Source organism: Crinia signifera, chromosome 8 (assembly GCF_055691185.1).
Source record: "Crinia signifera chromosome 8, ASM5569118v1, whole genome shotgun sequence".
In the NCBI taxonomy this organism is placed as follows: domain Eukaryota; kingdom Metazoa; phylum Chordata; class Amphibia; order Anura; family Myobatrachidae; genus Crinia; species Crinia signifera.
The window spans coordinates 16328711-16351158 of NC_139224.1; the positions used below are offsets into that span (position 1 = coordinate 16328711).

Below are 22448 nucleotides of genomic sequence, written 5' to 3' on the forward strand. Positions count from 1 at the left end.
CCATACACTGACTAGCGGTCAGCACCAGCCATCCTCCAATCAGCATGCTGACTGCCTCTCACTGTCTGACTGCAGGCTGGGAATGCTGCACTCTGATTGGTGGCTAGCACCAGCCATCCTCCAATAGGCATGCTGGCAGCCTCTCGCTGTCTGACTGCAAGCTGGGAGGCAGGTAGAGAATGCTGCACTCTGATTGGTGGCTAGCACCAGCCATCCTCCAATAGGCATGCTGGCAGCCTCTCGCTGTCTGACTGCAAGCTCGGAGGCAGGTAGAGAATGCTGCACTCTGATTGGTGGCTAGCACCAGCCATCCTCCAATAGTCTGACATCATCTGCAGCTCTGTCATACTAACAAAATTGATCAATAAAAGCAGCCAAATGCCACAAGTAGCGCAGCACAGCTGCTAGACACAGCGCAGTGGTCATACACAGCGGAGAACGTGCTCAGGGCTCTGTTATCCTATCAGAGGAACTCACCTATAATCCCGAATATTCCCAGAATGGTGGGGGCAAAGATAACCAGCAGGTTAATCAGCGTGAGCAGCACAATGGCAATGATGGTGTGTCTGATCCAACTGAATTCCTTGTTCTGGAAGAGCATATGTCCGATGGCACGGCGTACCTGATGGAGAAGAGGAAGGAGACGTGGTGATATACTGCATGGGAGTGCGCTAGTACCCTGCCTCCGCTCCCCCACAGCTGACATATAACAGAAGCCACATAGCGCCCCAGCACTACCCTGCACGCAGAGCCGCCAACACTATCCTGCACGCAGAGCCGCCAGCACTACCCTGCGCGCAGAGCCCCAACACTACCCTGCACACAGAGCCGCCAGCACTACCCTGCACGCAGAGCCCCAGCACTACCCTGCACGCAGAGCCGCCAGCACTACCCTGCACGCAGAGCCGCCAGCACTACCCTGCACGCAGAGCCACCAGCACTGCCCTGCACGCAGAGCCGCCAGCACTGCCCTGCACACAGAGCCCCAACACTACCCTGCACGCAGAGCCACCAGCAGTTACCCTGCACGCAGAGCCCCAGCACTTACCCTGCACACAGAGCCCCAGCACTACCCTGCACGCAGAGCTGCCAGCACTAACCTGCACGCAGAGCCGCCAGCACTACCCTGCACGCAGAGCCGCCAGCACTACCCTGCACGCAGAGCCGCCAGCACTACCCTGCACGCAGAGCCGCCAGCACTACCCTGCACGCAGAGCCACCAGCACAGCCCTGCACGCAGAGCCGCCAGCACAGCCCTGCACGCAGAGCCGCCAGCACAGCCCTGCACGCAGAGCCGCCAGCACTGCCCTGCACGTAGAGCCCCAACACTGCCCTGCATGCAGAGCCACCAGCAGTTACCCTGCACGCAGAGCCACCAGCACTACCCTGCACGCAGATCCGCCAACACTACCCTGCACGCAGAGCCCCAGCACTTACCCTGCACGCAGATCCGCCAACACTGCCCTGCACACAGAGCCCCAACACTACCCTGCACACAGAGCCCCAACACTACCCTGCACACAGAGCTGCCAGCACTAGTACCCTGCCTCCGCTCCCCCACAGCTGACATATAGCCGCCAGCACTACCCTGAACGCAGAGCCACCAGCACTACCCTGCACGCAGAACCACCAGCGTTTACCCTGCCAGTAGAGTCACCAGCGATTACCCTGCACACAGAGCCGCCAGCAGTTACCCTGTACGCAGAGCTGCCAGCACTGCCCTGCACGCAGAGCCGCCAGCCCTACCCTGCAAGCAGAGCAGCCAGCACTACCCTGCACGCAGAGCTGCCAGCACTTACCCTACACGCAGAGCCACCAGCACTTACCCTGCACGCAGAGCCGCCAGCACTTACCCTGCACGCAGAGCCGCCAGCACTTACCCTGCACGCAGAGCCGCCAGCACTTACCCTGCACGCAGAGCCGCCAGCACTTACCCTGCACGCAGAGCCGCCAGCACTTACCCTGCACGCAGAGCGGCCAGCACTTACCCTGCACGCAGAGCCGCCAGCACTTACCCTGCACGCAGAGCCGCCAGCACTACCCTGCACGCAGAGCCGCCAGCATTTACCCTGCACGCAGAACCGCCAGCACTTACCCTGCACGCAGAGCCGCCAGCATTTACCCTGCACGCAGAGCCGCCAGCACTGCCCTGCACGCAGAGCCCCAACACTACCCTGCACGCAGAGCCACCAGCAGTTACCCTGCACGCAGAGCCCCAGCACTTACCCTGCACACAGAGCCCCAGCACTACCCTGCACACAGAGCCCCAGCACTACCCTGCACGCAGAGCCGCCAGCACTAACCTGCACGCAGAGCCGCCAGCACTACCCTGCACGCAGAGCCGCCAGCACTACCCTGCACGCAGAGCCACCAGCACTACCCTGCACGCAGAGCCGCCAGCACAGCCCTGCACGCAGAGCCGCCAGCACAGCCCTGCACGCAGAGCCGCCAGCACTGCCCTGCACGCAGAGCCCCAACACTGCCCTGCACGCAGAGCCACCAGCAGTTACCCTGCACGCAGAGCCACCAGCACTACCCTGCACGCAGAGCCACCAGCACTACCCTGCACGCAGATCCGCCAACACTACCCTGCACGCAGAGCCCCAGCACTTACCCTGCACGCAGATCCGCCAACACTGCCCTGCACGCAGAGCCCCAACACTACCCTGCACGCAGAGCCGCCAGCACTTACCCTGCACGCAGAGCCGCCAGCACTTACCCTGCACGCAGAGCCGCCAGCATTTACCCTGCACGCAGAGCCGCCAGCACTACCCTGCACGCAGAGCCGCCAGCACTTACCCTGCACGCAGAGCCGCCAGCACTTACCCTGCACGCAGAGCCGCCAGCACTTACCCTGCACGCAGAGCCGCCAGCACTTACCCTGCACGCAGAGCCGCCAGCATTTACCCTGCACGCAGAGCCGCCAGCACTACCCTGCACGCAGAGCCGCCAGCACTACCCTATCTCCTATACATAATAAATGTATTTGCACCACCAGCAGTTTAACATAGGTTTGTTCCAGGAACAAAGTTAATTGTTGATTTGCTCTCAACCATGAGCCCCATCAGATCTGGACCCCACTACTGTCCAGTGTTCCCTTTGCTTCAATTGCTGCAGATCTGTCACCTCTCACTTACTGGGAATAACACGATGGGCACAGTGAGTGTGACAGCCGTGAGCACAGCCACGCGCACACACAGAATCAGGACGTCAAAGGGATCCACGTAGCTGTAAGTGTGCAAGAGCTCCGACTCCACGTGGTCTGTAATAGGACAGAAGAGAGCGTGAGTGCCGGCCGGACAGGGCCACAATGGTGACATCATCAGTGTGAGCAGAGGGGAGGAAGGGAACAGATGCTAAGAAACCAGGAAATGCGACAGAGTCAGTCCACTGAGCTTACACTTATCTCCCTTCCTCCCGCTGTGCTACCACAACGTACCATAGAAGGTGAGGTATCCAAAGAGGGCAGCCAGGAAATACATACAGTACATGACGGCAATGGAGATGTTGGACACTTGCTGCATCTTCTTCTTAGAGGGTCTGGTGGGATATGATTGTGGTTCTCAGTACATGCCACGTCCACAGATACAGGTAAACGTATATGCACTGAGCCAGCATTACACAGCATAGTATACCCATCATGCATGCACTGTACACACGTGTCAAGAGCTACTCATATTGCTACTCTGGATCCACCACTGGGAGAAGGATGCTGCCTGGTCCCTCCTGTATAATGTATGGCCACAGGCAGCCTACTCTGGATCCACAGGGGGACACAGGCAGCCTACTCTGGATCCACCACTGGGAGGAGGATGCTGCCTGGTCCCTCCTGTATAATGTAAGCCCACAGGCAGCCTACTCTGGATCCGCCACTGGGAGGGGGGGGGGGGGGGGGAGGGGCACAGGCAGCCTACTCTGGATCCGCCACTGGGAGGAGGATGCTGCCTGGTCCCTCCTGTATAATGTACGCCCACAGGCAGTCTACTCTACATCCACCACTGGGAGAAGGATGCTGCCTGGTCCCTCCTGTGTAATGTACGCCCGCAGGCAGCCTACTCTGGATCCACCGTTGGGAGGAGGATGCTGCCTGGTCCCTCCTGTATAATGTATGGCCACAGGCAGCCTACTCTGGATCCACCACTGGGAGGAGGATGCTGCCTGGTCCCTGCTGTATAATGTACGCCCACAGGCAGACTACTCTGGATCCGCCACTGGGAGGAGGATGCTGCCTGGTCCCTTCTGTATAATGTACGCCCACAGGCAGCCTACTCTGGATCCACCACTGGGAGGAGGATGCTGCCTGGTCCCTGCTGTATAATGTACGCCCCCAGGCAGCCTACTCTGGATCCACCACTGGGAGGAGGATGCTGCCTGGTCCCTCCTGTATAATGTACGCCCACAGGCAGCCTACTCTGGATCCATCACTGGGAGGAGGATGCTGCCTGGTCCCTCCTGTATAATGTACGCCCACAGGCAGCCTACTCTGGATCCACCACTGGGAGGAGGATGCTGCCTGGTCCCTGCTGTATAATGTATGGCCACAGGCAGACTACTCTGGATCCGCCACTGGGAGAAGGATGCTGCCTGGTCCCTCCTGTGTAATGTACGCCCGCAGGCAGCCTACTCTACATCCACCACTGGGAGGAGGATGCTGCCTGGTCCCTGCTGTATAATGTACGCCCACAGGCAGACTACTCTGGATCCGCCACTGGGAGGAGGATGCTGCCTGGTCCCAGCTGTATAATGTACGCCCACAGGCAGCCTACTCTACATCCACCACTGGGAGAAGGATGCTGCCTGGTCCCTCCTGTGTAATGTACGCCCGCAGGCAGCCTACTCTGGATCCACCACTGGGAGGAGGATGCTGCCTGGTCCCTGCTGTATAATGTACGCCCACAGGCAGACTACTCTGGATCCGCCACTGGGAGGAGCCGATATGCGAGTGCCATTTTCAAATGTAGTGGTCACCTATGGACACCACAGATGCAGATGTCTGGTAGGAGCAGGTGTTTGTATGCAGGTGCGGGTACAAATGAGGAAATTAGCTTTCAGTGTGTGTTCTGATTCCTAACAGGCATCTAATACAGTGGCAGCATTGGCAAAACATACAGTACAACCAATGCACATACATGCAACCAGTGCCATGGCTGGCATACTTACTCCTTCAGCTCTGTGTATATTGGCAGCACCTCTGGGTGACAGACAAATGCAAAGGCCATGATAGGAATTGTATACGCCGTCTGCAGAGATAAGAAACAGCTGGACATTAGGATCAACAGGATTTCATTAAGGAGATGCATTGCAGCCGACGGGGAGAGGGGCTGCGGGGCTCCAGACAGAGAGGGGGCCCAGGACTGGAGTTTGTGAAGTATAATTAACTAACTTCACATTTCCCTTGCAGCAATGTAGAGGGTGAGTAGTGCGGCCAGTGCTGCAGACACCTGAGGTCTCACCAGGCATTCCGGGTGTCCGAGAAAGGGAAGGGGGGCCCTGCCTGTTTTGTCAATCCTGGGCCCCACAATTTCTTAAGGCAGCCCTGAGGAGGAGATGTCAACTAAAAACAGTTTTATCATATGCAGCAACCTTGTTTCAACAAAGTAACAGCCTGCATGGCTGCTGCTATATACTCTATCTATCTATTATGAGTGACATATTTCTATGATTGTCTGAGGACATATATCAGAATAGAAGTCTTGGGGGTAATTCAGCTTGGATCACTAGAATAGAGAATTTGTAAATTGAGTGATTATTGAATGTAAATGCTTTGCAATCCAGTTTGACTGACAGGAAGCCGGCGAATAGGGGTTGGAAATCTGCTGTTTTCTGGGTGTGGCTGGAAAAACACAGGTGTGCCCAGGCATTAACTAGGAGGCAATGGCCACTTCCAGCCGGTCTCAGTAACTGATTAATAGCAGCCACAGACCTGCTGACATCTGCACAGACTCTCCAATGTTACAGGAAATGCAAATGGATTTGTGAATGCATGGCGATTAGCGATGCAGTCCCAATTCATTCACAATTTTGTTTATTAATCCCTTTTTTGCTCAGCTCACCGTGTTTTATCTATACAGTGATCCAACTTGATCCATATATAGTGTTCATTCTAGCACCCACCATATTTGAAAACCCATGCAGTGTCGCTGTCTGCTGTAGTGCTTCTAGCACAGTGTGGTCTGTATATCAGCACTGATATGCAAACCAGACCTGTGCTAGAAACACCACAGCAGACAGCGACACCCCAGGCAGGGAAGAGGAACTGCATGGGTTTTCAAATATGGCGGGTGCTAGAATGAACACTACATATATATTTCCAAAATATTAGCTATGTCATTTTTGGGGAGTTATGTGGCAAAACGTCCACCTGCCATTTACAATGCAATCACCATTGTGCTCTGGAAAACTTGACAGTTAGGAATCTGCTGGGTGACCTGGAAACTGTGACAGTTATTTGCAGAAGCCCACTAAGCAGTAATTATTTGAAAATTCAACTCGTTAGCGTGAAAATGGTAAAATGTTCCACCCAGCAACCTTTTGCCAGGTTGAAACCAGCCTTGAATTGGAAAATAGTGGTGTTGTATAGAAGGGTGGAGAAGTGATTAAAAAGTACATATAATCAATTAATAGGAGGATAATAGGACTAATGGAAAATAGTAAAAGATTGGTGATGAGTAATGGGATTCTGATGTGTAACCATTACAGGGTGTGAGCGAAAGTAATAAATAAAATACACTAATGAAAGATTTATTATTTAACATAGTACAGCACTGTAGAGGGCTGGTCAGTGACTGGTGGGGGAACCAGCTGATGTCGGTCAGGTTGGTCAGCAGCATGTAGATGCACACACCGCACCAAGCAGTACCCAGGTGCCAGTGTTAGGACCTAAGAGAGTAACCGTAGTTCCAGACGCCACGTGGTAGGAGACTGGTGTTGGCAGCAATATCCCCACCCACTGCGTAGTGGGTGGAGTCAGTAACAGGCGGTTACTGACGATAAAAGGGAATGCCTATTGGCCAGGTCCCATGAGACCAGAACCGTTTCTGTGATTCAGAAGGGGTGTAGCTGGCGAGGGCAGGCGTCCGGTCACAGGACTTTCTCATAATTAGACTCAAATGTGATCACAAAATGCATCTAGAAAATGCCCTATTTCTACCTGGGGGCACGCTGCGGCTCCCTCCCTGCATAGGCCGGTGTCAGGCTTGCCAGGTGTGTGGCTTCAGTGTGAGAACACAATATGGCAAAGAAGAGATTGCAGAACACAATACATACATAATGCACTATAATAAATGCCAGTTAGCACTGGTAATAATTACCCATCTGCATTGTTTACATCTTATAATCTTACTACTACTACCTATGACTTACACTCAATCTTACTACTACTACCTATGACTTACACTATCGCATACTCTCGTGTCCAGGATTCTATTCCCATGCCTTAATGTGTAACTGTAACAGTGTGGTATACATTCCATTCCACCCTATTCCATCACTGGCATATTATCCCAATACTTACTCTCTCCTATTACCATCGCATTATCATGGTACATCCACCCAATATCCCCATTTACTACTCACCAGTATATTGGCCACACTCTAATCCCTCTGACTATATCACTGTACATGTAGTGTATCACCCTCCCATTATCCCAGTCTTACTACTCACCAGTACACCCCCCCCCCACTCTAATCCCTCTGACTGTATCACTGTACACGTGGTGTATCACCCTCCCATTATCCCAGTCTTACTACTCACCAGTACACCCTGCACTCTAATCCCTCTGACTGTATCACTGTACACTCGGTGTATCACCCTCCCATTATCCCAGTCTTACTACTCACCAGTATACCCCTGCACTCTAATCCCTCTGACTGTATCACTGTACACGTAGTGTATCACCCTCCCATTATCCCAGTCTTACTACTCACCAGTACACCATCTGCACTCTAATCCCCCTGACGCGGTGTATAACCCTCCCATTATCCCAGTCTCACTACTCACTGGTACACCACCTACACTCTAATCCCTCTGACTGTATCACTGTACATGTGGTGTACCACCCTCCCATTATCCCAGTCTCACTACTCACCAGTACACCACCTACACTCTAATCCCTCTGACTGTATCACTGTACACGTGGTGTATCACCCTCCCATTATCCGAGGCTCAATACTCACTGGTACATCACCTGCACTCTAATCCATCTGACTGTATCACTGTACATTTGGTGTATCACCCTCCCATTATCCCAGTCTCACTACTCACCAGTACAGCACCTGCACCCTAATCCCTCTGACTGTATCACTGTACACGCGGTGTATCACCCTCCCATTATCCCAGTCTCACTACTCACCGGTACACCCCCGCACTCTAATCCCTCTGACTGTATCACTGTACATGTGGTGTATCACCCTCCCATTATCCCAGTCTCAATACTCACCGGTACATCACCTGCACTCTAATCCCTCCGACTGTATCACTGTACACGTGGTGTATCACCCTCCCATTATCCCAGTCTCACTACTCACCAGTACACCCCCTGCACTCTAATCCCTCTGACTATATCACTGTACACGCGGTGTATCACCCTCCCATTATCTGACTATATCACTGTACACGCGGTGTATCATCCTCCCATTATCTGACTGTATCACTGTACACGCGGTGTACCACCCTCCCATTATCCCAGTATTTTCGGTATTGCTGGTGTGATCGGACCAGGCCACGTAAGAGGTGTCTGTGACTATTACCTGTGAGTTCAGCGTAAACATTTTGGGTGCGCATTCTGAGGGCTCGGACTCTGCGATGTTGGGGTGCCCATTCTGATAGGCATAGTCCCCAGATAAGGAGCTCATGTTTCCAGACATTGTGTGGTTCATACTATCCCATGGTAGAGGACATGGAATCTGGAACTTCTTATAGATCACCTGTAAGAGATAAAGAGATGGCACTATGGCACCATGGCCAGGAGGGGGAGCTGTGGGCAGGCTGGAATAGTGTGACACAGATGTGCACCATATAGTGTATATATGTGTGTAACAGCTTTCCTATAATCATACTAAAGGTTACTCACGGAGCACAGGAAGAACACCATACAGCTGAGGGAGAAGCCACTGGCGTATCCCAAGTATCCTGTAAAGAGAGCAGACAATAAACCTTCCAGTGCTGTGTGGTCATTATGTCACTATCACTGTGCCCGGAGAAATGCCACGTCTGGGCGTACGCTCTTGGCCTCTGGAATAACCCCTGTGCCCCCCGAAGGCCACACTCACCCAGCTGTTTCATTAGCGCCAGCGGCAGGATGATGCTGATAGATACCATGATAACCAGATAGTTCCCGTTCAAGTACCAGTCCCTGAAATATGGTTACAGATCAGTTAGCATGAGAGGGTATGACACTGTGCAGCGTGACTGAGAGTATACAGCGTGACAGGACTCCGTATACAGCCGACAGGACTCCGTATAGAGCGCGGCAGGACTCCGTATACCGCACGACCTGACTCCGTATACAGCGCGGCAGGACTCCGTATACAGCGCGGCAGGACTCCGTATACAGCGTGACAGGACTCCGTATACAGAACGACATGACTCTGTATATAGCGCAACAGGACTGTGGGTATACAGCGTGACAGGACTCCGTATACAGCGTGACAGGACTCTGTATACAGCGCGACAGGACTCCGTATACAGCGCGACACGACTCCATATACAGCGCGCCAGGACTCCGTATACAGCGCGACAGGACTCTGTATACAGCGCGACACGACTCCATATACAGCGCGACAGGACTCTGTATACAGCGCGACACGACTCCATATACAGCGCGACAGGACTCCGAATATAGCGTGACAGGACTCCATATACAGCGTTACAGGACTCCAAATATAGGGCCTTATTTTGGTTCACTCTTTCTGACAAAATCCTTCTTAGATGGACAAAACCATGTGCACTGAAGGGGAGCATATGCAAAATGTGCAGAGAGAATTAGATTTGGGTGGGGTTTTACTTCAAAGTGAGATCTATATTGAAGTGTAAAAATAAAGCAGCCAGTATTTTCCCTGCACAGAAACAAAATTACTCACCCAAATCTAATTCTCTCTGCACATGTTACATCTGCCCCCCTGCAGTGCACATGGTTTTGTCCATCTAAGAAGTATTTTGTCAGAAAGAGTGAACCAAAATAAGGCCCATAGTGTGACAGGACTCCGTATACAGCACGACAGGACTGTGGGTATACAGCAGGACAGGACTCTGTATACAGAGTGACAGGGCTGCGGGAACACAGTGTCAGGGCTGCTGGTACACAGAGTGACAGGGCCTCTGGTATACAGAGTGACAGGGATGCAGTTATACAGAGTGACAGGGATGCGGTTATACAGAGTGACAGGGATGCGGTTATACAGAGTGACAGGCTGCGGGAACACAGTGTCAGGGCTGCTGGTATACACAGTGACGGGGCTGCTGGTATACAGAGTGACAGGCCTCTGGTATACAGTGACAGGGTCGCTGGTATACAGAGTGACAGGGCTGCTCGTAGGAAGAGTGACATGGCTGCAGGTACGCAGAGTGACGGGCTGTGGGTACGCAGAGTGACGGGCTGTGGGTATGCAGAGTGACGGGCTGTGGGTATGCAGAGTGACAGGGCTGCCGGTACGCAGAGTGACAGGGCTGCCGGTACACAGAGTGACAGGACTGCCGGTACACAGAGTGACAGGACTGCCGGTACACAGAGTGACAGGGCTGCGGGTACACAGAGTGACAGGGCTGCGGGTACACAGAGTGACAGGGCTGCGGGTACACAGAGTGACAGGGCTGCGGGTACACAGAGTGACAGGGCTGCAGGTACACAGAGTGACACGGCTGCCGGTATACAGCATGTGGATATAGAGGGTGACAGAACTGTGGAAATAACATGTGGTTATGCACATTGACAGATATATGTGGGCACAGTAAGCCAGGGTTAGAGGGTTAGGGGCAGTTGGTAACATGGCATGAGGGCAGAGTCAGGGGGCGTATTTCAGTGCACACCACCACCCCCATTGGGTGTCTGCCAGATTTGCTGTATTTTTCCGCTTCTCTGTCCTCTCGCTATGTTATTTTTAGGAGATGTGAGTTAAAACAGAGCTGGAAGGCCTAGCTATATCTCATTAGGGAGATGTACATATCCACAGGCCAGGCAGAACCGACAACAGTGCCGCACTATAATACTGTATGTATAGGGGAGAGAGGGGAAGAGAGACAGTGGTATGAGAGGGGGGGGGGGGGGGGAGAGAGAGGGAACAGGGAGGAAAAGAAAGGGAGAGAGATGGAAAGAGACGGGGAAAAGAGAGAGGAGACAGGGAGGAAAAGAGGGAGAGAAGGAAAAAGGGTGGAGAGGGGAGAAAGAGAGAGGGAAGAGGGAGAAAAAGAGAGGGAGAGAGATGGAAAGACAGGGGGAAAAGAGAGAGGAGACCGGGAGGAAAAGAGGGAGAGAAGGAAAGAGGGTGGAGAGGGCAGAAAGAGAGAGGGAAGAGGGAGGAAAAAAGAGGGAGAGACGGAAAAAGAGGGTGGGGAGGGAGGGAGGAAAGGAGAGTGAGAGATGGAAAGAGACAGGAGGAAGAGGGGGGGGGGGGGAGAGAGAAAGGGAGGAAAATAGAGATAGAGGAAGAAAAGGAAAGAGGATGGGAATGGAGGAAAGAAACTAGAGAGTGATAGAAGAAAGGAGAGAGATGGAAAGAGACAGGAGGGACAGGGGGAAAGAGAGAGGAGACAGGGAGGAAAGGAGAGAGAGACATCGAGAGGAGAGAGAAGTAAAGAGAGTGGAGAGGGGAGAAAGAGAGAGAGAGGGAAAATAGAGGGAGAGAAGGAAAGAGGGTGGGGAGGGAGGAAGGGAAAGAGAGGGAGAGAGAGAGGGAAGGAGAGAAATGGAAAGAGACAGGAGGGACAGGGGGAAAGAGCAAGGGGAAGAGGGAGAGATGGAAAGAGAGGGAGGAAGTGAAGTTAAGAGAGAGAGAAAGGAAAGAGAGGGAGGGAGAGAGTGAGGGAAAAGGGAGGAAGAGAAGGAGGGGAGAAGGGATGGAAGAGAGAAGACTGGAGGGAGTGGAAAGGATGAAGAGGGGAGAAAGGAGAAGGATGGAGAGAGGGATGGGAGAGAGAGGAGTTAGCAAACTGAAGATGGAATAGAAGGGAACATAGTAATGATGGCGTAACACTGATCCTGGACGCAGCAGCGGTAAGAGAATATTGTGATACTACAGGAGGTGTCTGAGGACAAGACACACCAGTGTCCTAGCGTTACCGCCGAAGATGCAGCATCGCTTTACCACAGTGCTTGGCACTCAGAGTAAAGGGTGTATCGGGGCAATCCCATGATCCCCTGACTGTACACCCGGCCCCCATCTGTGCACCCGGCCCCCATTTGTGCACAAGTCCACAGCCTGTGCACCTGACCCGCATCTGTGCACCTGCCCGCAGCCTGTGCACCCAGACCCACATCAGTGCACAAGTCCACAGCCTGTGCACCCAGACCCACATCAGTGCACCCGGCCCTCATCAGTGCACCTGCCCACGGCCTGTGCACCTGGCCCCCATCAGTGCACCTGCCCACAGCCTGTGTACCTGCCCACAGCCTGTGTGCCTGTGCACCCGACCCCCATCAGTGCACCTGCCCACAGCCTGTGCATCCGGCCCCCATCAGTGCACCTGCCCACAGACTGTGCACCCAGCCCCACATCAGTTCACCTGCCCACAGCCTGTGCACCTGCCCCCCAACTGTGCACCCGTCCCCACATCAGTGCACCTTCCCACAGCCTGTGCATCCGGCCCTCATCAGTGCACCTGCCCATGGCCTGCGCACCTGCCCACAGCCTGTGCACCCGGCCCCCATCAGTGAACCTGCCCACAGCCTGTGCACCCGACCCCCATCAGTGCACTTGCCCACAGCCTGTGCATCCGGCCCCCATCAGTGAACATGCCCACAGCCCCATATCAGTTCCCCTGCCCACAGCCTGTGCACCTGCCCCCCATCTGTGCACCCGACCCCCATCAGTGCACCTGCCCACAGCCTGTGCATCCGGCCCCCATCTGTGCACCTGCTCACAGCCTGTGCACCTGGCCCCCATTTGTGCACCTGCCCACAGCCTGTGCACCTGCCCCCCATCTGTGCACCTGCTCACAGCCTGTGCATCCAGCCCCCATCTCTGCACCTGCCCACAGCCTGTGCACCCAGCCCCCATCAGTGCACCTGCCCATAGCCTGTGCAACCGGCCCCCATCAGTGCACCTGCCCATAGCCTGTGCACCCGGCCCCCATCTGTTCACCTGCCCACAGCCTGTGCACCCAGCCCCCATCAGTGCACCTGCCCACAGCCTGTGCACCCGGCCCCCATCAGTGCACCTGCCCATAGCCTGTGCACCTGGCCCCCATCTGTTCACCTGCCCACAGCCTGTGTACTCAGCCACACATCCGTGCACCTGCGGCTCTGGTGGGACTGAGATTTCGGGAGGAATTAGCCTCTAATATCTGCTCTGCGGTGGAGCATTGGGGCCGGTCGGGTCTAGGGCTGGCTGCAGCCTGTGTCTGCCTGCTGAGGGAACACAACGCACCTTCCCAGCAGCCTTGCCACATGATCTATCACAGAACTACAAATCGCAGCAGCTGGTATGGCATGCCATCATGTGTAAGACCGTACCCCCGTATATATATATATATATGTCAGGGAACGGATGTGGTACTGAACACGCATGTATGGATCACAGGGCGCCGCTAATAATACATATCACTCACGTGGTTTTCTCTGAGAGGTTGAGGAAGGTCTGGATGACGAGCGGCAGCTCTGATTTGATGATATACAGGTAACTGGACATAGCTGTGGGGGGAGAATAACGGCAATGAGCGCTCAGCGGCACCTCCGGTGTACAGGACATACAGCTCTCTAACACCCCTCACCTCCAATATTCTGCAGCGTTATAGCGATGGCAGCGGCCAGCTTCCCGGGGGTCCCAAAGGCTTTATAGCCCAGGTGCTCATATGCGCGAACTCCTGCAACAGAGACATGGCTGGGATTTACCACTGACCGCACGCTGGGACACAGAGAAGGAAGGTGCACATACTGCTATCACTTACCTACGATGCCGGAGGACTTCAGCAGTAGGTGGATGGAGTAGGTGGACAGAAGAGCCACCGCTGTGAGGAGGAACCTGTAGAAAATAAAGAAACCACAATGTTTCCTTCCATCATTTCCAATCTACACAAGAGGCGTGCCGGCATAATGAGCCCACATTCACAGGCGCTACCGTTGTGCACATTGGGGCTGATTCATGCTTGGAAGTGAGGCAAGGAAAGCAGTAACTTTGGAACCAGCCATGTTGCCATGCAAAGGGAAGAAAATAACATTTGTTTATGTGCATGGCAAATACTGTCTGCTTGTACATGGAGTCCAATGTTAGACAGCTTTACTTGTACATTTAGAAGATAGTTTGGACAAACCCCGCCGCCCAAAACTAATTCCTGTGCACACGTTACATCTGCCCCCTTGCAGTACAATATATCTTTACTTACAGTACAAACATGAATCAGGCCAATGTGCAGCTTAAAATACCACAAATGTGTAATACATAAACATAAAGAAATAGGAATATATAATAACTGTGCCATATCTGTGCAAATCCGTATCCTACCCCACCGTGGGGCATGCCGGCCAATTATAAACAACAGGCGACTAGCTAACAATCCCCAGAATTCCTCCATCATCAGTGTGCCTTCTGCATCCTACCCTGCTAGCTACACCATTATCAGTGTGCCTACCGCATCCTACCCTGCTAGCTACACCATCAGCTGTGTGCCTACTGCACCCTACCCTGCTAGCTATCCATCATCAGTGTGCCTACTGCACCCTACCCTGCTAGCTACGTTCTCATCGTCAGTGTGCCTACTGCAGCCTACCCTGCTAGCTATGCATCATCAGTGTGCCTACTGCACCCTACCCTGCTAGCTACACCATCAGCTGTGTGCCTACTGCACCCTACCCTGCTAGCTACGTTCTCATCGTCAGTGTGCCTACTGCAGCCTACCCTGCTAGCTATGCATCATCAGTGTGCCTACTGCACCCTACCCTGCTAGCTACACCATCAGCTGTGTGCCTACTGCACCCTACCCTGCTAGCTATCCATCATCAGTGTGCCTACTGCACCCTACCCTGCTAGCTACGTTCTCATCGTCAGTGTGCCTACTGCAGCCTACCCTGCTAGCTATGCATCATCAGTGTGCCTACTGCACCCTACCCTGCTAGCTACACCATCAGCTGTGTGCCTACTGCATCCTACCCTTCTAGCTATGCATCATCAGTGCGCCTACTGCACCCTACCCTGCTAGCTACACCATCATCAGTGTGCCTACTGCACCCTACCCTGCTAGCTACGTTCTCATCTTCAGTGTGCCTACTGCACCCTACCCTGCTAGCTATCCATCATCAGTGTGCCTACTGCACCCTACCCTGCTAGCTACACCATCATCAGTGCGCCTACTGCACCCTACCCTGCTAGCTACGTTCTCATCATCCGTGCGCCTACTGCACCCTACCCTGCTAGCTACACCATCATCAGTGTGCCTACTGCATCCTACCCTGCTAGCTACACCATCATCAGTGCGCCTACTGCACCCTACCCTGCTAGCTACACCATCATCAGTGTGCCTACTGCATCCTACCCTGCTAGCACTGTTCTCATCATCCGTGCGCCTACTGCACCCTACCCTGCTAGCACTGTTCTCATCATCCGTGCGCCTACTGCACCCTACCCTGCTAGCACTGTTCTCATCATCTGTGCGCCTACTGCATCCTACCCTGCTAGCTACACCATCATCAGTGTGCCTACTGCACCCTACCCTGCTAGCTACGTTCTCATCGTCAGTGTGCCTACTGCACCCTACCCTGCTAGCTACACCATCATCAGTGCGCCTAATGCACCCTACCCTGCTAGCTACACCATCATCAGTGTGCCTACCGCATCCTACCCTGCTAGCTACACCATCCTCAGTGTGCCTACTGCACCCTACCCTGCTAGCTACACCATCATCAGTGCGCCTACTGCACCCTACCCTGCTAGCTATCCATCATCAGTGTGCCTACCGCACCCTACCCGGCTAGCTACACCATCATCAGTGCGCCTACTGCACCCTACCCTGCTAGCTACACCATCATCAGTGCACCTACTGCAACCTACCCTGCTAGCTACACCATCATCAGTGCACCTACTGCAACCTACCCTGCTAGCTACACCATCATCAGTGCACCTACTGCACCCTACCCTGCTAGATATCCATCATCAGTGCACCTACTGCACCCTACCCTGCTAGCTACACCATCATCAGTGCGCCTACTGCACCCTACCCTGCTAGATATCCATCATCAGTGCACCTACTGCACCCTACCCTGCTAGCTACACCATCATCAGTGCGCCTACTGCAACCTACCCTGCTAGCTACACCATCATCAGTGCACCTACTGCAACCTACCCTGCTAGCTACACCATCATCAGTGCGCCTACTGCACCCTACCCTGCTAGCTACACCATCATCAGTGCACCTACTGCACCCTACCCTGCTAGCTATCCATCATCAGTGTGCCTACTGCATCCTACCCTGCTAGCTATCCATCATCAGTGTGCCTACTGCACCCTACCCTGCTAGCTACACCATCAGTGCGCCTACTGCACCCTACCCTGCTAGCAATCCATCATCAGTGTGCCTACTGCACCCTACCCTGCTAGCTACACTATCAGCCGTGTGCCTACTGCACCCTACCCTATTAGCTACACCATCATCAGTGCGCCTACTGCACACTACCCTGCTAGCTACACCATCATCAGTGCGCTTACTGCACCCTACCCTGCTAGCTACACCATCAGCTGTGTGCCTACTGCACCCTACCCTGCTAGCTACACCATCATCAGTGCGCCTACTGCACCCTACCCTGCTAGCTACACCATCATCAGTGTGCCTACTGCACCCTACCCTGCTAGCTACACCATCATCAGTGCGCCTACTGCACCCTACCCTGCTAGCTACACCATCATCAGTGCGCCTACTGCATCCTACCCTGCTAGCTACACTATCAGCCGTGTGCCTACTGCACCCTACCCTATTAGCTACACCATCATCAGTGCACCTACTGCACACTACCCTGCTAGCTATCCATCATCAGTGCGCCTACTGCACCCTACCCTGCTAGCTACACCATCAGCTGTGTGCCTACTGCATCCTACCCTTCTAGCTATGCATCATCAGTGCGCCTACTGCACCCTACCCTGCTAGCACTGTTCTCATCATCAGTGCGCCTACTGCACCCTACCCTATTAGCTACACCATCATCAGTGCACCTACTGCACACTACCCTGCTAGCTATCCATCATCAGTGCGCCTACTGCACCCTACCCTGCTAGCTCTGCCATCACTGCACCTGACTGCTCTGTGCTCACTGCTGTTTCTCAATAACATATATCAGCCTCAGCAAACACCTAGGTGCACTCTGTATATCTTATCATTAATACAAGCCAGCATTGATCTGAGAGTAATAACATAAGGATTATGATGTAATAATTATCAGGGAGCCCACTGGCCAGACTATAAGGAATATGGATGTGCTGAACATTATACACATGTTTATGAGAGGTGATACACGTATGTTGTAGGTTAGTGGACTGATGAAACAATACCTGGTGACAGAGCACCCACAGCAGTCCCCGCTGTGTATTTGCAGTCAGTACCAAGCTGGACTGTGTTATTGTCCCTGAGTCATGGGAATGTGCAGCTGGAGGGAAACATGTGACCCTCTAACCTATGGCCGACCTGCCCGATTCCAAACCCAGGTGTGACACGTCACTGATGTATCCAGCCCGCACCTTCTGCCTCTTCTACATGCAAATATTGTCCTTCTCCATCCTGGCTTATCTCAGCATACGTGTAATGTTATTATATCTCTTACTCCCGCTTGTAATAGGCTTCCTGTCTGCATTCAGCACTATAACTGGTAGTCAGTTACACCACCGTACCCCTCATGCCAACCAGTAACATATCATAACACCGTACACCTCATGCCAACCAGTAACATATCATACCACCGTACACCTCATGCCAACCAGTAACACATCATACCACCGTACACCTCATGCCAACCAGTAACACATCACACCACGTACACCTCATGCCAACCAGTAACACATCATACCACGTACACCTCATGCCAACCAGTAACATATCATAACACCGTACACCTCATGCCAACCAGTAACATATCATACCACCGTACACCTCATGCCAACCAGTAACACATCATACCACCGTACACCTCATGCCAACCAGTAACACATCATACCACCGTACACCTCATGCCAACCAGTAACATATCATACCACCGTACACCTCATGCCAACCAGTAACACATCATACCACCGTACACCTCATGCCAACCAGTAACATATCATACCACCGTACACCTCATGCCAACCAGTAACACATCACACCACGTACACCTCATGCCAACCAGTAACATATCATAACACCGTACACCTCATGCCAACCAGTAACATATCATACCACCGTACACCTCATGCCAACCAGTAACACATCATACCACCGTACACCTCATGCCAACCAGTAACATATCATACCACCGTACACCTCATGCCAACCAGTAACACATCATACCACCATACACCTCATGCCAACCAGTAACACATCACACCACCGTACCCCTCATGCCAACCAGTAACACATCACACCACCGTACACCTCATGCCAACCAGTAACATATCATACCACCGTACCCCTCATGCCAACCAGTAACATATCATACCACCGTACACCTCATGCCAACCAGTAACACATCATACCACCGTACCCCTCATGCCAACCAGTAACATATCATACCACCGTACCCCTCATGCCAACCAGTAACATATCACACCACCGTACCCCTCATGCCAACCAGTAACATATCATACCACCGTACACCTCATGCCAACCAGTAACATATCATACCACCGTACACCTCATGCCAACCAGTAACACATCACACCACCGTACACCTCATGCCTACCAGTAACACATCACACCACCGTACACCTCATGCGAACCAGTAACACATCATACCACCGTACACCTCATCCTAACCAGTAACACATCATACCACCGTACACCTCATCCTAACCAGTAACACATCATACCACCGTACACCTCATCCTAACCAGTAACACATCACACCACCGTACACCTCATGCCAACCAGTAACATATCACACCACCGTACACCTCATGCCAACCAGTAACACATCACACCACTGTACACCTCATGCCAACCAGTAACACATCACACCACTATACACCTCATGCCAACCAGTAACACATCATACCACCGTACACCTCATGCCAACCAGTAACACATCATACCACCGTACACCTCATGCAAACCAGTAACACATCATACCACCGTACACCTCATGCCAACCAGTAACACATCATACCACCGTACACCTCATCCTAACCAGTAACACATCATACCACCGTACACCTCATGCCTACCAGTAACACATCATACCACCGTACACCTCATGCCAACCAGTAACACATCATACCACCGTACACCTCATGCCTACCAGTAACACATCATACCACCGTACACCTCATGCCAACTAGTAACACATCATACCACCTGTACCTCAGCTGTTTCTATAGAAGAAGCAATACTAAGCAGCTCACCCGGCAGTGCCAACATGCTGCAGGGGGGACAGAACCAGTTCTGCAGCCACATATGAGTAGGGCACAGGTTACCGAGAGACGCTATACCCTCTTCTAAATACCAGATCCCCACTCTGATAGGAGAACACTGCATACACGGACTCACATCTCGCTTCTGGGAAAATTCTTGGGTCATTAAAGAATTACCGTCAGAGCACTTGCCAGTGATTAGGAAAGGTATTTACATAATACACATCATGTACTAATAACTAGGCAAGATGTTCGTGTCTTATGTTGCCTACACAGGGGCGATTTCAGGCCAATTTCGAAGCGATCTAGTGAGAAAATGCCCCTACATTGCTCTATGGGCCTGATTCTGGTTCAATTGCAAAAGCAAATTCTCTAATGGATAAAACCATGCTGCACTGCAGGTGGGGTAGATGTAACATGTGCAGTGAGATACATTTGGGTGAATTATTTTGTTTCTGTACAGAGTAAATACTGGCTGCTTCATGTCAACTGACGTCCATAATCCATAATCCTCCATAACCGACAGCTTTCAGACAAATCTCAGACACCATCTTTAGGAAACTTCCCCCTAAATCTTAAGGCCCCCATACATTTGGCCGACTTGTCCTTCCCCTGAGCTTCCCCGGCAGCTCCCCGGGGGAGCTTGATAAGATTTGGCACTTTATGTGCCATTTTTTACATGTGATAAATCGGCTCGATTTATCACATTTAACTTGGGGAGCAGCAGGAGAGCAGGGTCCGGGGGGGCTGCAGGAGAGGGTCTGGGTCCGTGCCAGGGGGCGGGGACTGGAGAGTCAGCAGCGGCGAGCGGCAGGAGCATAGAAAAAAATCCTATTCAGAAACTGGGCGGCCGCTGATAGACTGAGCTCTCAGCCAATGAGCGACCGCCCAGTCTTTTGAATAGGGTTTTTTCTATTCTCCCGCTCGCCGCAGGGTCCGGTGTAGCGGCGGGAGAAAATCCTATTTAAAAATGTTGAGCTGCGGGGACACTGCTGGGCGGCTGGTGGGGTGCGCTGCTAGAAGGGCAGAGGCAGCGTGCAGGGGACGCTGCAGGGGACAGTGACACAGAGCCGGACAGGGGGAGGCGGAAGTTGTCAGTGCTGAGAAAGAAAAAAAGCCCATACAATGAATGGGCAGCCTGTGATTGGCTGAGCGCTCTCTCAGCCAATTTCTGACTGGCTAAGAGAGCGCTCAACCAATTACAGGCTGCCCATTCATTGTATGGGCTTTTTTTCCCCAGCACTGACAGCCCGATCCATCTGAATCGGGTGAAATCGGGACCAAATCGCATAGTGTATGGGGCCTTTAAATGCACTTTTATAGAATTACAGAGGTGTTGACTGACAACTGTCTATATATATATAAAACACAAAGATATAACACATACATACACACATGCGTGCATCCAGGTATGAGGTCATACTTACAGACGTGTGGTCATAAATGGACTAAAGCAGTAAATGGCCATTTCTCACTTCTTATTCTTCTAGATCTCTCAGCTGCCTTTGGCACTGTTGACCACTCACTTCTCATACAAACACTACAATCCCTAGGTCTTCAGAACACAGCCCTTTCTTTGTTCTCCTCCTACCTATCTAATCGCTTTTTTCAGTGTTCGCTTCTCTGATTCTACCTCCTCCTCACTACCTCTGGCCTTTGGAGTACCACAAGGCTCAGTCTTAGGTCCTCTGCTTTTCTCAATCTATACCTCCTCTCGGCAAACTAATCAGCTCTTTCAGTTTTCAGTATAATCTGTATGTTGATGATAGTCAAATATATCTCTCCTCCCCTGAATTGTCACCATCAGTATTGCTCTTTCTGCCATTTCATCCTGGATGTCATCTCGCCACCTCAACCTCAGCATTTCCAAAACAGAATCAGATTCCCACCAGCCAAGGGTAGTTACCAACCTATCTCTATCACTGTTGACAATTGACAGTCTACCCTACCCCACTCGCTGCCTAGATGTCATTGACACCAAACTTTATTCCACACATTCAATCCTTCTCTAAATCATGTTACATGCATATAAAAAATATATTCAAAATCCCACCTTTTCTTACGCAAGACACTACTAAATCTCTTTTCCATGTACTCATTATCTCACGCATTGATTATTGCAATAGCCTCCATACCGGTCTTCCTAAGAACAGACTCACCATTACAATCCATGCTGAATGCAGCTGCAAGGCTGATCTTTCTGGCTAGACGTTCAACATCTGTTGATCCGCTCTGTCAGTACCTCCATTGATTGCCTGTATCATAGGTGCCGATTCTGTGGGTGCTCAAGGGCCCGAGCACCCAAATTGATGGGCCGCCATATTAACTTGCTAATTTGCGGCTGCAGCACCCACATCACCAGACCCGCCACCTGGGAAACAGTATGCCGGGAAGAGTGTATTCTGTCCGTGGAATACCTGCACTGTGGGGGCATTTATGTATGTGGAACTCTGTTGCCGTAATTTGAATATTGGAAACAACTGTGCTCCATAATATAAATTGGTATTATTTTGTGGCCACACCCCTTCTCCATGAAGCCGCTCTTCTATATTTTTGGCTTGAGCACCGACCAGCAAAAACATAAATCGGCACCTATGGCCTGTATATTACTGCATTCAATATAAAATCCTTCACCCATTGAAGGTCATTAACCTGACTACAACAACATACAGTATATCTCTTTACTTATCTCAAAATATCTTCCCACCCGA

General features: G+C 52.3%; 1 protein-coding gene across 1 annotated transcript in view; it reads right to left on the reverse strand.

The window, feature by feature from the left end:
• Positions 1-22448, reverse strand: part of SLC38A3 (solute carrier family 38 member 3) — an 82059-nt gene that overhangs the window by 5848 nt on the left and 53763 nt on the right. The window contains exons 5-14 of the mRNA XM_083155834.1: positions 14102-14175; positions 13925-14017; positions 13763-13844; positions 9271-9353; positions 9072-9130; positions 8749-8925; positions 5161-5240; positions 3440-3540; positions 3138-3262; positions 478-622 (exon numbers count right to left, since the gene is read on the reverse strand). Coding sequence (XP_083011960.1) covers positions 478-622; positions 3138-3262; positions 3440-3540; positions 5161-5240; positions 8749-8925; positions 9072-9130; positions 9271-9353; positions 13763-13844; positions 13925-14017; positions 14102-14175 — 1019 coding nt within the window. The remainder of the gene's footprint in view (positions 1-477; positions 623-3137; positions 3263-3439; positions 3541-5160; positions 5241-8748; positions 8926-9071; positions 9131-9270; positions 9354-13762; positions 13845-13924; positions 14018-14101; positions 14176-22448) is intronic.